Source organism: Rhinolophus hipposideros (assembly GCF_964194185.1).
Source record: "Rhinolophus hipposideros genome assembly, chromosome: 15".
In the NCBI taxonomy this organism is placed as follows: Eukaryota; Metazoa; Chordata; class Mammalia; order Chiroptera; family Rhinolophidae; genus Rhinolophus; species Rhinolophus hipposideros.
Genome location: NC_138061.1, coordinates 54,563,553 through 54,576,370, shown reverse-complemented (window position 1 = coordinate 54,576,370; position 12,818 = coordinate 54,563,553). Strand labels below are relative to the sequence as shown.

At 50.8% G+C, this 12,818-nt stretch overlaps 1 protein-coding gene across 2 annotated transcripts in view; it reads left to right on the top strand.

Annotated features, from left to right (window-relative positions):
• Positions 1–12,306, top strand: part of POLR3A (RNA polymerase III subunit A) — a 45,037-nt gene extending 32,731 nt beyond the window's left edge. For both annotated transcript variants that reach the window (XM_081075317.1, XM_081075316.1), the window contains 10 exons: positions 1,063–1,149; positions 1,240–1,322; positions 1,826–1,996; positions 2,982–3,075; positions 3,262–3,354; positions 4,368–4,532; positions 5,029–5,193; positions 5,425–5,556; positions 6,627–6,759; positions 8,006–12,306. In XM_081075317.1, coding sequence (XP_080931443.1) covers positions 1,063–1,149; positions 1,240–1,322; positions 1,826–1,996; positions 2,982–3,075; positions 3,262–3,354; positions 4,368–4,532; positions 5,029–5,193; positions 5,425–5,556; positions 6,627–6,759; positions 8,006–8,154 — 1,272 coding nt within the window. In that variant the 3' untranslated portion in view covers positions 8,155–12,306. The remainder of the gene's footprint in view (positions 1–1,062; positions 1,150–1,239; positions 1,323–1,825; positions 1,997–2,981; positions 3,076–3,261; positions 3,355–4,367; positions 4,533–5,028; positions 5,194–5,424; positions 5,557–6,626; positions 6,760–8,005) is intronic.
• The last annotated feature ends 512 nt before the right edge of the window (positions 12,307–12,818 follow it).

The following is a 12,818-nucleotide window of genomic DNA, read 5'->3' as shown; positions in this document are numbered from 1 at the left end:
ACCTGAGAAGTGCTCTAAGAGTCAGGCCCAGAGCGCTTAATGTGGGAGCCCTGGGAGCAGGACTTGGATAGGTGTAACTCATTAAAGCACACAACACCCCCTCTGTAAGCACTCCCCGACAGGAGGTGCTGGCAGATCCTGCTTCTAGGAGTGACCACGAGGCTGGTTTTGTTTCACAGACACACAGTCAGTTGTCCAGCAGATGGGTTTCCCTTTGGTTGCTAGAAAACTTCGAGTCAGGTCTGTAGTCTCTATCCCTGCCCTGTGGACCCTCCACATGATGTATTTTTCACTTTCCTTGCTCCATTTTATTGCCATTCTGGAGCTCAGAGTACCGTTTTAAAGTACAACAAGAATAGCAAATATACTGGTGTTTCATTTCTCGCTTTAAGAGTAGCTTCCAGGAATCTTCCAAAGTTCTAATTATATATGGGAAGGAAGCATGAGACTGGGGCAGTGAAGCAGAGGTGAGAGTCACAAGAAAGAGAAGCTGGGTTCTGGAGTATTTCCTTTGAAATGAAGCTGAAAGCAGATGTTTGAAATGTGTGTATGTCTATGAAGCTGTGCGTTAGCTTGTAAGTATTTAAGTTGATCGTAATGGCTTCAGAAGAAATTCTCAGAAATGAATCAGTCCAGACACTGAAAGTATACATGGTGCGCTTCTACCTGTTCTGAGCTGTGTGACTGTAGGCAACACGGTACAGCAGGAGCGCGGAAGAGAAAGCGGCAGGTATAAAGGCTTATCTGGGCGTCACTTCCATATGCTGTGGGGGGCAGCACAGCGGGACGGAGAGCGGCTGGAGTGTGCCGTGGCCGAGTCAGTGTTGGAGTAAAAGGCCTTAGAAATACCCAAACCACTGAGCGATGTGGCCAGGGTGTGGATGCTGTATTCCGTGGAAAAACGTTTTGTTCTAGAACTTGTATCTGTATTGTGTCCCTTATAGTCTATATTTAGCTATCACTAAAATATGATGGGATTGCTTTATTATTGAAGTTTATAACACACATGTCATCCAAATTACTGAGAAACATGCAACTGATGTTTGCTCTGTAACATTTCAGGAAATAAAAAAATTCATTAAGGGGGTTTCTGAGAAGATCAAGAAAACCAGAGATAAATACGGCATCAACGATAACGGCACAACAGAGGTAACCGCCTTCCCCAGCGAGTTAGGAAGGACACTCAGGAATGTTCAGGTGCTTCCAGCCCTAACTCTGCACTTGGTTTCGTTCTTCCAGCCCCGTGTGCTGTACCAGTTGGACCGGATCACTCCCACCCAAATAGAAAAGTTTCTGGAGACCTGTAGGGACAAGTACATGAGGTAGGGATGCTGATTGTCTTCGGCTGCCGGGCGGTCACATGGGCCTCTCATATCCTGTTTCCCCACGGAAATAAAATCCGCACCAGCACTTAGTGACAGCCAGCAGTTGAGCAGGTTCTGTCACCTCTTATCTAGGGATTCCAGCGGGTAGATAAACTGGAGTCAGTAAGATGTGGAAATAACTGCAAAGACATTTCCCAGTGTCCTCCCCACAGAGAAACTGCCGTGTAGTTGGTGGGTGCCAGGTACTCTGTCTGCCTTCGGGACCGTTTGTTAGCAGAGCTTCTCCAGGCACTAGGTGTTCGGTCCCAGCCATCGCACGCTGACCGCAAGTCGCCACACAGTGTCCACTTTAATAACTGGACGCCTGTCACGAGCACAGCCCGGCTCGTTGCCAGCTCCTTCCCGACTACTGGCATCTGCATGTTTTCGCATGAAAGGAGATCACCAGAAGCCCCACCCCAGCAGTTTGCTGTACCTGCATCCACATCTTGTCCTTCTAGGGCACAGATGGAGCCGGGTTCTGCGGTCGGCGCGCTCTGCGCCCAGAGCATCGGCGAACCGGGCACTCAGATGACCCTGAAGACGTTCCACTTCGCGGGCGTGGCCTCCATGAACATCACGCTGGGCGTGCCCCGGATCAAAGAGATTATCAATGCTTCCAAGGCCATCAGGTGCCCGCCTTCATTTCCCTTCTGTTCCCGTCTCCTGGCACGTTTCTTGAGAAACAGCAATTCTCTCGTCACAGGGGATACTCAGATGGGCAGTATCCCAAACGTCAGTGGAATGCTCGTATTAATCACGTTTTAGTTTTTAAAAAATCCACTTGGGAAAAAAATAAGTTGAAACTGGAGACGAAGTGGAAAAAGCGGTTCTTTATGTCCACGGTTCATGTGAAAGAGAAACAAAAAATCGACTAGAAAAATTGTAGCATTGTGTCACTGTAGATTTTAAGCTTTTGATGTCATGTTCCTAATTAGGCCTGGCTGATGTGTCTACCACTTGGGCTATGGTCGCATTCTATTGATTTCATGATAGGATTCATAGGTGATCTGAGACTAGAAAAGGGAGAAATACATTACAGTGCATTTGATGACAAAATGAGGATTCACCTCTGATCTGAATCTAACAAAATACAAATAGCAATAAGTGAAAGAAAGCTGTGCTGGATTCTAGAACAGTACCTCTGGGCGTCCAGGGGCCAGGAGCTTTGCCTGCCTCCTCTGGGCTGGTCAGAGTGTTCAGGGGATACCGTCCAGGACAGTGTGGACAGACCCTGATAGCTAGTGGTTGAAGGAGCTGGAGGTGTCACGGAGAGGAAGTAATGGGGGTGGGGGAGGGGTGGTAGAAGCTATAATGCATGAAGGACCAATTCACTCAAGGAACAGAACTAAAATAACTACTTATCAGGACCGAAGAGGAAGAGGTAGGCTCACTGGGCCAGGGAGAATTTTCTGAAAGCCATTGCATTCACTGATAGAGTGGGTTGTCCCGTGAGCTCCCAAAATAGTAAATCTAAATGAGAATGTGTGAAGGAGCATGCCTGACACACAGTGAATGCTCCATAAAGTGCAGATGCATCACGAGTCTAAATGGTCGGATTCAACAAAGCGGCGGCGGCCGTCCTCCTTGTGCTCTAGTCGATTTTCCTTTTCATAGCACTCCAATCATCACAGCACAGCTGGACAAGGACGATGACGCAGATTATGCTCGCCTCGTGAAAGGCAGAATTGAGAAAACCCTCTTGGGAGAGGTAAGGAGAAATCCCTCTTAGTAACAAGGAAACTAGACCAGCGGCGTTGCAAGGGAGTATAAAAGGCAGGAGCAGTGGGTTTATCGGTCAGTGTGTCTACACTACTCGGTGTCTAAAAATACAGTGAGCAGTGATGCCCTTAGGAAGGGGGAAAGTGACTAACATTCTGATCTTCCGACGCTACAGATTTCCGAGTATATTGAAGAAGTGTTCCTTCCTGATGATTGCTTTATTCTCGTCAAACTCTCCCTGGAACGGATTAGACTTCTGAGACTGGAAGTGAGTCACGTAATTCAGTGTGTTGAGGAAGTCATCCTCTGTGAGTCCCAAGACAGGTGCTGATAAAGTAGGGCAGGCGAGCACCGCCGAGGCTTTCTTGGGCACTGTTCCTGTGCGAGTCTGTTGTTCCTCCACATTCTCTCTTTTTGAACCTGACACAGACATTGCCGTTGAAAGACACGGGAAATTAGTTGAAATTCACTGTGAAAGTAGTACAATGATTGGTCTCCTTGTCTGTCTTCCCGGTGTCTGGGAGAACCCATAGGGCCGGCAGTGTCACGTGTGGCCGCCAGCACCCAGCACCGGCCTGGCTAGCTCAGTAAATAGTTTTGGATGGGCAGGTGGAGCTGGCGTTTACCTATACATGACAGTTGCAAGAGTATCAGCATTTCCCAGGGACAGACTGAGGTGGGGATGCAACTCTTGACTTCCTGGCGCCTTCCTCTTTCCCTCAGGTAGTTGAAATCAGTACTAATCGTACAGCCCATTCCCTTAGATACCAGGTTCATGTGTTTTCCATATCATGACCCAAATTGAGCAGCCAGTTCTCCAAGGTGGGGAATTCTTTAGTCTGGTTCTGGCTGCCTGCCTTGCAGCTGTTTTACCAGAAGAGCCGAGTAGCACTGAGGAATGTAACACTCCAGCAGTTGTGGCGAGGTCAGTAAAGGGGAGGCTTCACCGTTACGATGCTTTTGAATTGTCCTGGTCTCCAACCTCCTGCCGCCCCGGCCTCCCCCGGAGCCCATGGTTGTTGCCATGAACGGAGCATGCAGTTTTAATGAAGATGGAGGAGAAGGAGTAAAAAACTTTGTGTTCTCTTTTTGAATGAAGTACAAATATTACACACAGTACATAAACAAGTGCACTATGTCTCTGGTATCAAAATTTCCTGATGGGGAAAGACATTGGGGGAAAAATGACTGAAAAGTCTTCTTAGAGGAGCAATGATGAAAAACGGCTGGGAAACACGAGGCGTAGGCTCCTAGGCCGTCAGTAATGTCGCCACCTTGCAGGTAAATGCCGAGACAGTGCGGTATTCCATCTGCACATCCAAGCTCCGCGTGAAGCCAGGCGACGTAGCTGTTCATGGTGAGGCTGTTGTGTGCGTCACCCCCAGAGAGAACAGTAAGAGCTCCATGTACTATGTTCTGCAGTTCCTGAAAGAGGATCTCCCCAAGGTGAGACGAAGTTCGTGCCTTCAGGGCCCTGCCCAGCCCAGTGCCTGGGGCTTTGTAAAGGGAGAGACCGCATTTGCCTTGACCATGAATATCCAGGTGTCCGGGAACCCTAAGGACTCTGTCCTGCTGAGACTGAGGGTGGCACCCCATTTCTTCACTTCTTCTTTGCCTCGTCCCTAAGGAATCAGTCAGATTCTTCACGTCCTTAGCTCTGCCACACCAGCTCGGCCTGTCAGGGTCTTCTCTATTCTCTCATAAAACTGAAGGTAGAATGAGGCAAGTCCCCTGAACTTCTGCTTCTCTCCCTAAGCCCCAAAACAGGACACTTGTAGGTTTGCTATGTAAGCAATAATCACTGAAAAACGGGGACCATCCCGGTAACAGGCCCAGGGCTTGAGGTTCCAAGTTGTCACAGCCGCTGTGCTTTCTGTGGTCACCAGGTTGGTGGGGGCCGTGGGGACTGCAGGGTCTCAGGCCGTTGTGTCTCTGAGCGCAGGTGGTGGTGCAGGGTATCCCGGAGGTGTCCAGAGCTGTCATCCACATCGACGAGCAAAGCGGAAGGGAGAAGTACAAGCTCCTGGTGGAGGGTGACAACCTGCGCGCAGTCATGGCCACCCACGGTGTGAAAGGCACCCGAACCACCTCCAATAATACATACGAGGTACTGCTCGCACCAGCTCACCTCCCTCAGTGCCCCCTCCAGGCCCTCAGTTGGGTCCTGGCGCACTTCTCGGACCCTGCTGTTTGCTCTGCGTTCACCACTAAAGATCCATTTTGAGAAAAGGGGGCGCGCGGGGCTTGCCGGGAACCTGTGAGGCAGAGGAGCACGTAGAAGGAGGGTCGCATCCAGGACGTGGCTGCTCCATTCATCCTGGCTCTCTGCTCTCTGTAGGTGGAGAAAACTCTGGGCATAGAAGCTGCCCGGACGACTATCATCAACGAAATCCAGTACACGATGGTCAACCATGGCATGAGCATTGACAGGAGGCACGTCATGCTGCTCTCCGACCTGATGACCTACAAGGTGCGTGGGGGGGCGCGGCCTCCGGACAGCAAAGCTGTGCGGCTTGTAGAACACACAGCTGCGATGACCACCGGTCAGGGGAAATAAGACGTCAACGTCACGTGAAAACCAACGCATGGTGGTTGAGCTAGGTGCTCTGGTAAAATTTCAGTATGAAAACTGCCGCCTCATGGCATGAGGTGGGACGTGGTTTTGTCCTTATGAGAAATTATATCTGAGAGCAAAGCGAGCCATTGCCAAAAGCCCAGGATTCCCTGGCAAACCCAGGTGTTTATTCCTTATTAAACCCATTCATCACACTTCGCCTGTAGCTATGTCCAGGAAAAGACTGATCTCGTGGAGGGGCTGAGGTGGGCTGGTTGGTGACGTATTTTTTTCTTTTCCCAAAAAACATCTTGCCTCTATCGGTGCCATAGGACAACAGGTTTTCATAACCCTCCCCGTTCAAACCTGCACTGGATTGCAGAACGTTCAGAAACTAGGCGGGAGAAATGGCCCGTCCCCACCACTTGTAGTAAAGGCTGGCACGTTTAATTCTTCTCTTCTAGTCTTACTCTGTATACATGTATTACGTTTCTGTAATAGTGGGGGTGCCCTTTTTTCCTGGCTTTTTACTTAAGGTTATGTTTTCCACATTGTGGCACAGTTTTTGTAAGTGTAGTTTTTTAATGATTCTGAATATTCCTTTGAATGAAAGCGCCTCAATGTACTTAACTCTATCCTTGCTTTGAAGCTTTAAAATTGAGTTTTGAGTTCTTTGAGCCATCCTAACCATCTCCAGAAGTGCTCTCTTCTTTTGAAAGGTAGATTTTTAATTGTAGTTCTCAGTTCTTCATTCTGTGTTCCAACGGCCCCTGGTTGTGAGTAGAAGGATCCGTGTTGTCAGTGACTAATGGCGTTCGTGGGACACAGGTGGGACAGGCAGCTGTTAGGATCCTGTTCAAACCTGAGGTTGTGACCTGAACAGCTGCTTGGCTGGTTTTTGCTCATTCTGTTGAGTGGACGTGGTTTGGTGTTGAGCTTTCATCAGTGGCACGGGTACCAGTCTGACACGCTGTCCCATGACGCAGGGTGAAGTCCTGGGCATTACTCGGTTTGGCCTGGCCAAGATGAAGGAGAGCGTGCTGATGCTGGCCTCCTTTGAGAAGACGGCTGACCACCTCTTCGACGCTGCCTACTTCGGCCAGAAGGACTCGGTGTGCGGTACGTTTGGGGTTTCTATGGGCATCACCAGAGGCCTTGCTCGTTTGTGTCTTAGATCCTGGCAAGGGCTTCTTGGGAGGTGAGCAAACTGAGTAGGCAGAGCTTTTCTTTTTTAAGAATAAAGTCACAGATGATGGAATTGGAACCAACCCTTGGTCTCCAAAGCCTGACTGGAGCGTCCTGCACCCCCACGTCTGTTAGCAGGCTGCCAGTTTCTGGGTCCAAGAAGAAAAGATCAACCCTAGGCATGGAGGAACTGTTCTAGCCCATGGAGTTGTAGTCGACTCTGCCAGTCTTGCACCCTCTGTGGTGCCAAGGCTGGCAGGAGAGCGGCAGTGTCAGGTGTCCCTGCTGTCCTTTCACGTTCATTGAGCCCCTATGCCAGGTTCCTCACATACTGGTGTCTCAGCACCTTGCGGTAGAGTTATTACACCCTTTCACAAGTGCGAAGAGTCTGACTGCGGTCTCGCCCTGCACTGGTCCTCTCCCCCCACCACACAGCGCGTCTCTGACGGGCCTGGTGAGAGGGAGCGTGAGCAGGAGCCGGCACAACAGTGCCTGCTGCCTGCCGGCTCTTCCCTGAGTCCTGCACAGAGTCCCGCTGTCTAGCCTTTCTCATGCCAAGACCCTGCAGGCCCAAGGGGATCGCTTGTGAGGGGTTGGGGCACAGGAAGCTCAGTAGCCTGCCAACGTCACACACTTGTCAGCCCAAGCAGGGAGTCCAGGCCTGGCCGCCATTCTCACCGCCAGAGCTCTGCTTCCGGGTGGCCATTTCCCATGTCACCTCCAACTCTTATGTGGATTTGGCAAACAGGTGATAGTCAGATGGGGCCCCAGTCAGTATACGCCTGTTTTTGGCTCCGAAGGTTGCGTCTTCCTCCTTTCAGAAGGCATAGGTTGCAGATGAAGGGAAAGCAGAATTACATAATTCTTTAAGGTAAGTGGCGAAAGGAAAGAAAAGGGAGAAGAGATGGGGGCAGGAGAAGAGCAAGGCTGAGGTAAAGGTACGAGCGAGACTGCTCGGCAGGCCAGCAGGATGGAGGGCCCTGGGCTTGGCTGCAGCCCTGCTGCCGTCGCCCGCTGTGTCGTGGACAAGGAGGACAGGTGACCCGCCCAGTTCAGCCAGCTGGTGTGGAGTGGAGCTGGGGTTCCAATCCCAGTGTGACTCCCCAGTCGGCAGCCGTCCTGTCCTGACAGCCGCCCCAGGGCCGAGAAGCTCTGTGACCTCCTTTCTGGTTGGTTTCAGGGGTGTCCGAGTGCATCATCATGGGTATCCCCATGAACATCGGCACTGGGCTCTTCAAGCTGCTGCACAAGGCCGACAGGGACCCGAGCCCGCCGCGGAGGGCCCTCATCTTCGACACAGAGGAATTCCACATCCCCCTTGTCACATAGTCCGGGGGAGGGGACCATGGCCCCGTGTCCTGTCTCCAAGGGGCTCGAGACCCGCAGCTGCCGCCTATGCTCTAGGACAGAAGCTCCATCCGTGTCTCCACCGTGCCAGCAGCCCAGAAGGGCCCATTTCTCTGGGAGCCGCCCACCCGGTGACCCTGACCACACCACAGAGCTTGGTCGGGACAACTGTTTTGTCTGTCGTCTGAAACCTAATCTGGAGACAGCTCCACGCCTCCTGCCCGCCCGCCGCCCCAGCCAGGCATCCTTGCTCATTCCCACTCGCCCGTCCACCCACCAGCCCCCAGGGGGTCTCACCTGCCCAGGAGCCAGGTCTGAGCCCCAGGGCCACGCACAGTCCTGAGTTTTCCGTTCCTCAGTCATGCTGGAATCTCGCAATGTGACATACTTGTGTAAATATTGTTACTATTATTTATTTGTTCAGTTTGAAAATTTTGAAGTGTTTGTTACTTGATTGTACTTTTGAAACCAAGAAGCTATAGAAACCAAGAAAGCCAGCATTGAAGCATCACTGGAAAAACTGGTTAAGCAAATGGGCCCGTCTAGGATTTGTAATTGAGCTGAGACGGTCGTGAGGCCCAAGCTGCTTGGAAATGCCTTTCACAGACACACTGGCCACCCCGTTGTTTGCATGCATCTCCAGTCCCCACAGTTGTGACACTTGTCATTCTGCCTTGTGACAAGAGTCAAACCCATTCTCACGGCCTGCAGAAGCCTTGCTGGCGTTTGGGGCCTGCTAAGATGGGCACTGTCAGTGTGCAGAGATGACAAGTGAGGCTGGCCCACGCTGCCTGCCAGTGCACGGGACAGCTGCAGAAATGGTGGCCTAAGAAGTGCCCCAGGGCCAGTGGTGGTAGAGGGCCCTCCTGGTTACAGACCAACGATAAGGGGTGAAAGGGCCACCCAGTCAGGAAGGGAAGGGCCCAAGGGTATAGGGTGTCAGCTGGAGCTGGGGACCCGCATCAGTTGGCAATAGCAGGCTCCTTGAAGAGTAAATGTACTGTGACAATAGGAAGAACATGTCCGGCTCTGAGGAGAAAACCAGCAGGGTATCCCAGAAAGAACCGCATTTAATCCCCTGCTCAGGCTTCTGCCGGTGCACCATCACTGGTGGGTTTTCAAGGTTTTGAGGGGGTTTTGTGCAAGAGGAAAGAAATGGACATAGCTTGTTTTCTAGGGAGCAGAAAGGGTTTGCTCCTGAACAGTTTTCTTTGTACTGAACTCGCTCCTTAGGATGTACACAGGGCCACGGAGAAGAAGGGGCAGTGGCTGCAGTCCCCCTCTCTGAAGAAGATTCTGTGGAGCCTGTCCTTCCCTGCCCAGAACCGAGGCCCACTGTTCTGACTCTTCCTTCTCAGTGGGGCTTTGGAAAACCAAGGCTGCTTAGCTGGGAATGAGGTGATAGTGAAAAGTGGGGCTTTGACGTTGGTTTCTGGCTTCGTGCCCTCGAGGAAGTGAAACGGCACAGGCGATTCGTCTTACTGTATAAAGCCACGGGAAGAAATAGCAGCCCAGACTGAACAGATGGGGGTTTCTTGTTGAGCGAGAAGATGGTTTGGATGATTAAAGAGATGGATGTGGTAAAAGAGAAAGTAGGGGAGGCTCAAAGAATTCAAGTGGTGTTTTATGGACCTTTGCTTACGTTCTTGGGCCGTTCCCTGGTTGGTTTCCCACGTTCTGAGTCAAGGCTGCTAAGGTACTTAGTGCAACCGTTGGTTCTTGGGTCTGTTAGAATGAGTGCTTTCTCTCCCGTACTGATGGGATTCTGAGTTAGGAATTCTTGACTCAAGTTATTTTTGACCAAGGCGCAGGTTTAAACTTCTATTAAAATTTGTAGTTTGGCCTGATGACCCACCTGTACCCAGGAGGCTGACTGACGAACTTCTCTTCGGGTGTCAGTGGGAAAATGCCGGTTTTCTTCACAGTCAGCCCCCCGTGTCTTTAAACGAGCCAGCCTGTTCAGGACAAAGGAGTAAGTCTGTTAACACACTTACTCAGGCTGCCACTGGAGACTTCCCTACAGGCACTGCTTCTCTCACGACCTGCAAAGAAGCACAGACGGCAGACAGCTCAGGCTGCTGGGGACCCAGGGCCGGGGAGGGTAGACTGGGATGGGGGGGAGCACTGGCGCTCCCTTTCCTCTGGGGCGCGTGTAACTGGAAGCCGGGGAGGAGACACCACCGGGAGCCGGTGCTGCCTGGGTGCTCACTGGGTGATGCTGAGTCCATGGGTGTGACTGCAGTGGGCGCAGGCGCAGAGTCGGGCTTAGATCGGCGTGTGGCCCTGGGAGCGAGGGCAGTGTCCTGTAGACACTGCCAGCCCTGCTGGGACCACGCGCATGGGCAGTGCTGGCTGCGGAATCCTACTCTGCTTTCCACTGTGTCCCACGGGTGCGTGTAAAATTCTCCCTCGTGTGCTCGGTCCTGGCACTGGGCTTTGTAGCACAGAAGGTTAGGGGTTTCCTCAGCCTGTTGGGAAGAAACAAGAACATTTTCAATTCTGTCTTACCCACGAATGGGTATGTATTTCTGACCAGCAAGCTGTCCAGGCCTTTGCCCTTTTTCTGTCTTTTGTACAAGGGGTTCACAATAGCTCGACCCCGGTCTAGCCCCCTGCCTTGCTCAGCGCTTGGAGACTGAGACGTTCTGGAGTCTTGTGTGTGTCAGAGTTAAGTGATGGTATTGTGTTTCTCTTTCGGGGTTTATCCATGTATATTCACATTGATTCAGGTCTGATTCACCCTGACACTGTACAATGATTTTTTTTTTTTTCTGACACTGTATAATGATTATTTTTCTTAAATGTTTGTTGTCTCTTCGCAGAACTCGTTTTTCTACTAAAGGTCAGAAGAGGAAAAATTTGCTATACAAAAACTAGCAATTCATTCCTGTGGGTTGTAAAACAGGGTGATTGGGCTACATGTGGGCTCTGACTCCTAAAATAACGACCCCTGCAGCAAACTCGGGTGCTGGCGCCCGCCCGCACCCCTGTGATGGAGCTCGCACAAACCCAGTGGAGGCGGTGCAGTGTCTCCTAAGCCCATGCCCTTGGGAGTACCCGCCGTCTGCCTGGGATCAGGTACTTTCATCCATTCAACAAGTAAGAGCCTACTATGCCCAAAGCACCATTCCACGTACTAGAAGTACAGCAGTAGACAGAACAGGTGAATTACGTATTAATGCATCTAAAAAGAGTTCTTCAGCAGAAGTGGGTGGAGCAAAGGTTCTGCATTAACCTTGGCCAATAGGTGGCCACCAGTCTAGGGCCAGCACATCGGCCCTCATCAGGGCAAAGAGGGGTCCCTCTGAGCCGGAGCAGCCTCCCTGGTCCCAGCCGTCCCTTCAGGGCCCTTTGAGCCCCTTATTTGGACTCCTTCCCTTGAGCTTGGATTCCAAACAGAGTGTCCTGATCAGAGAGACAAGCCTGCAGTCACTGGGAAAGGATTCTACCGTCCTCTCCCCAACCTTAACATACTTGAGCTGCTGCTGCCTGCCCAGCAGTATGCTGGGCCCTCTGGGAAGGTCCCCGCGTGCGTGGGGCTTACCTTCTGGTCCGGGTCATCTTGTGGTTAGAAGCCTGGGTACTATGACCAGACTTCAAATTTGGAATGTAAATCCCAATATCCCCTGTCAATCTGGTGACTTGGAACGAATGACACAACCTCCCTTTGCCTCACTCATTTATACGATTGGAATATGTAGTGGTACCTAACTCTAAGAGTCATTGTGAGGTTTCAGTGTGATTATGCACGTAAATTGTTAGTACAGTGCCTGCCACAGAGTACACACTCATGAAGTATGCTCACAATCACAGTGACTGTCTCTGTTTTACTGAAAGACGTAGTCTGGGAATTCACAACGAAAAGCCCAATCCTCTCACCCTTTGGATTCACCGAGATGGAACTGTCCTTGGCGGCCTTGCGAGTCGGACCTCTCTAGACATCTCCTGCCCCAGTGCCTGCTCAGTAAATCTCCGTGTTTTACACCGTGGAGGAAGAAGGCTGGGGAAAAGAAAAGGGCTGGGCAGCCGTGTGGCTGAGGGTTTGAACATTTTAATTTGGGCCACTAAATACATGTGATCTCAGTTGAAGAGTTGTGGATAGTAAGATCAAAATAAATCATGTTTTTATAGAGAGAGATGGATATTGATAAATAGGCTTATTACGTAACGGGGTCTCCAGGTAGAACGTAACTTTTTTCTCTTTCAAAAAGGCTGCCATTGAAATCATCAGTAGGGAATGTTTTAAGAAGCTGGTAATGGTTGCCTCTGGGAAACGAGGACTGAAGGATACAGGTGGAGGGGACTTACTTTTCTCTTGTGCCTTTCTAACTTTGTTACCTTCTGAAAGTATTGCCAGTTTTTTGAAAATCAATGTCTGATGGTAAAGAAATCCAGTCATCTTGGAGCTGACTTTGTTCTGGAAAGTACTTCAGTGTTCTGTGCTGAAAGTAGTTGAGTGGTCCCTTCCAATTATATAAACATTGAGCAAGTAAGCACCAGTTATTCAGGGGGAGGGGTATTGTTATCAATAAGGTAACCAAAAAGTCTACCACAGCCTTCACTACCTAAGATTTTTTTTTTCTGACATAAGCCAATGGGGGCATTCCGGGGCCCAATACGGCAGTTTTACAAAGTTGTCAGGGACC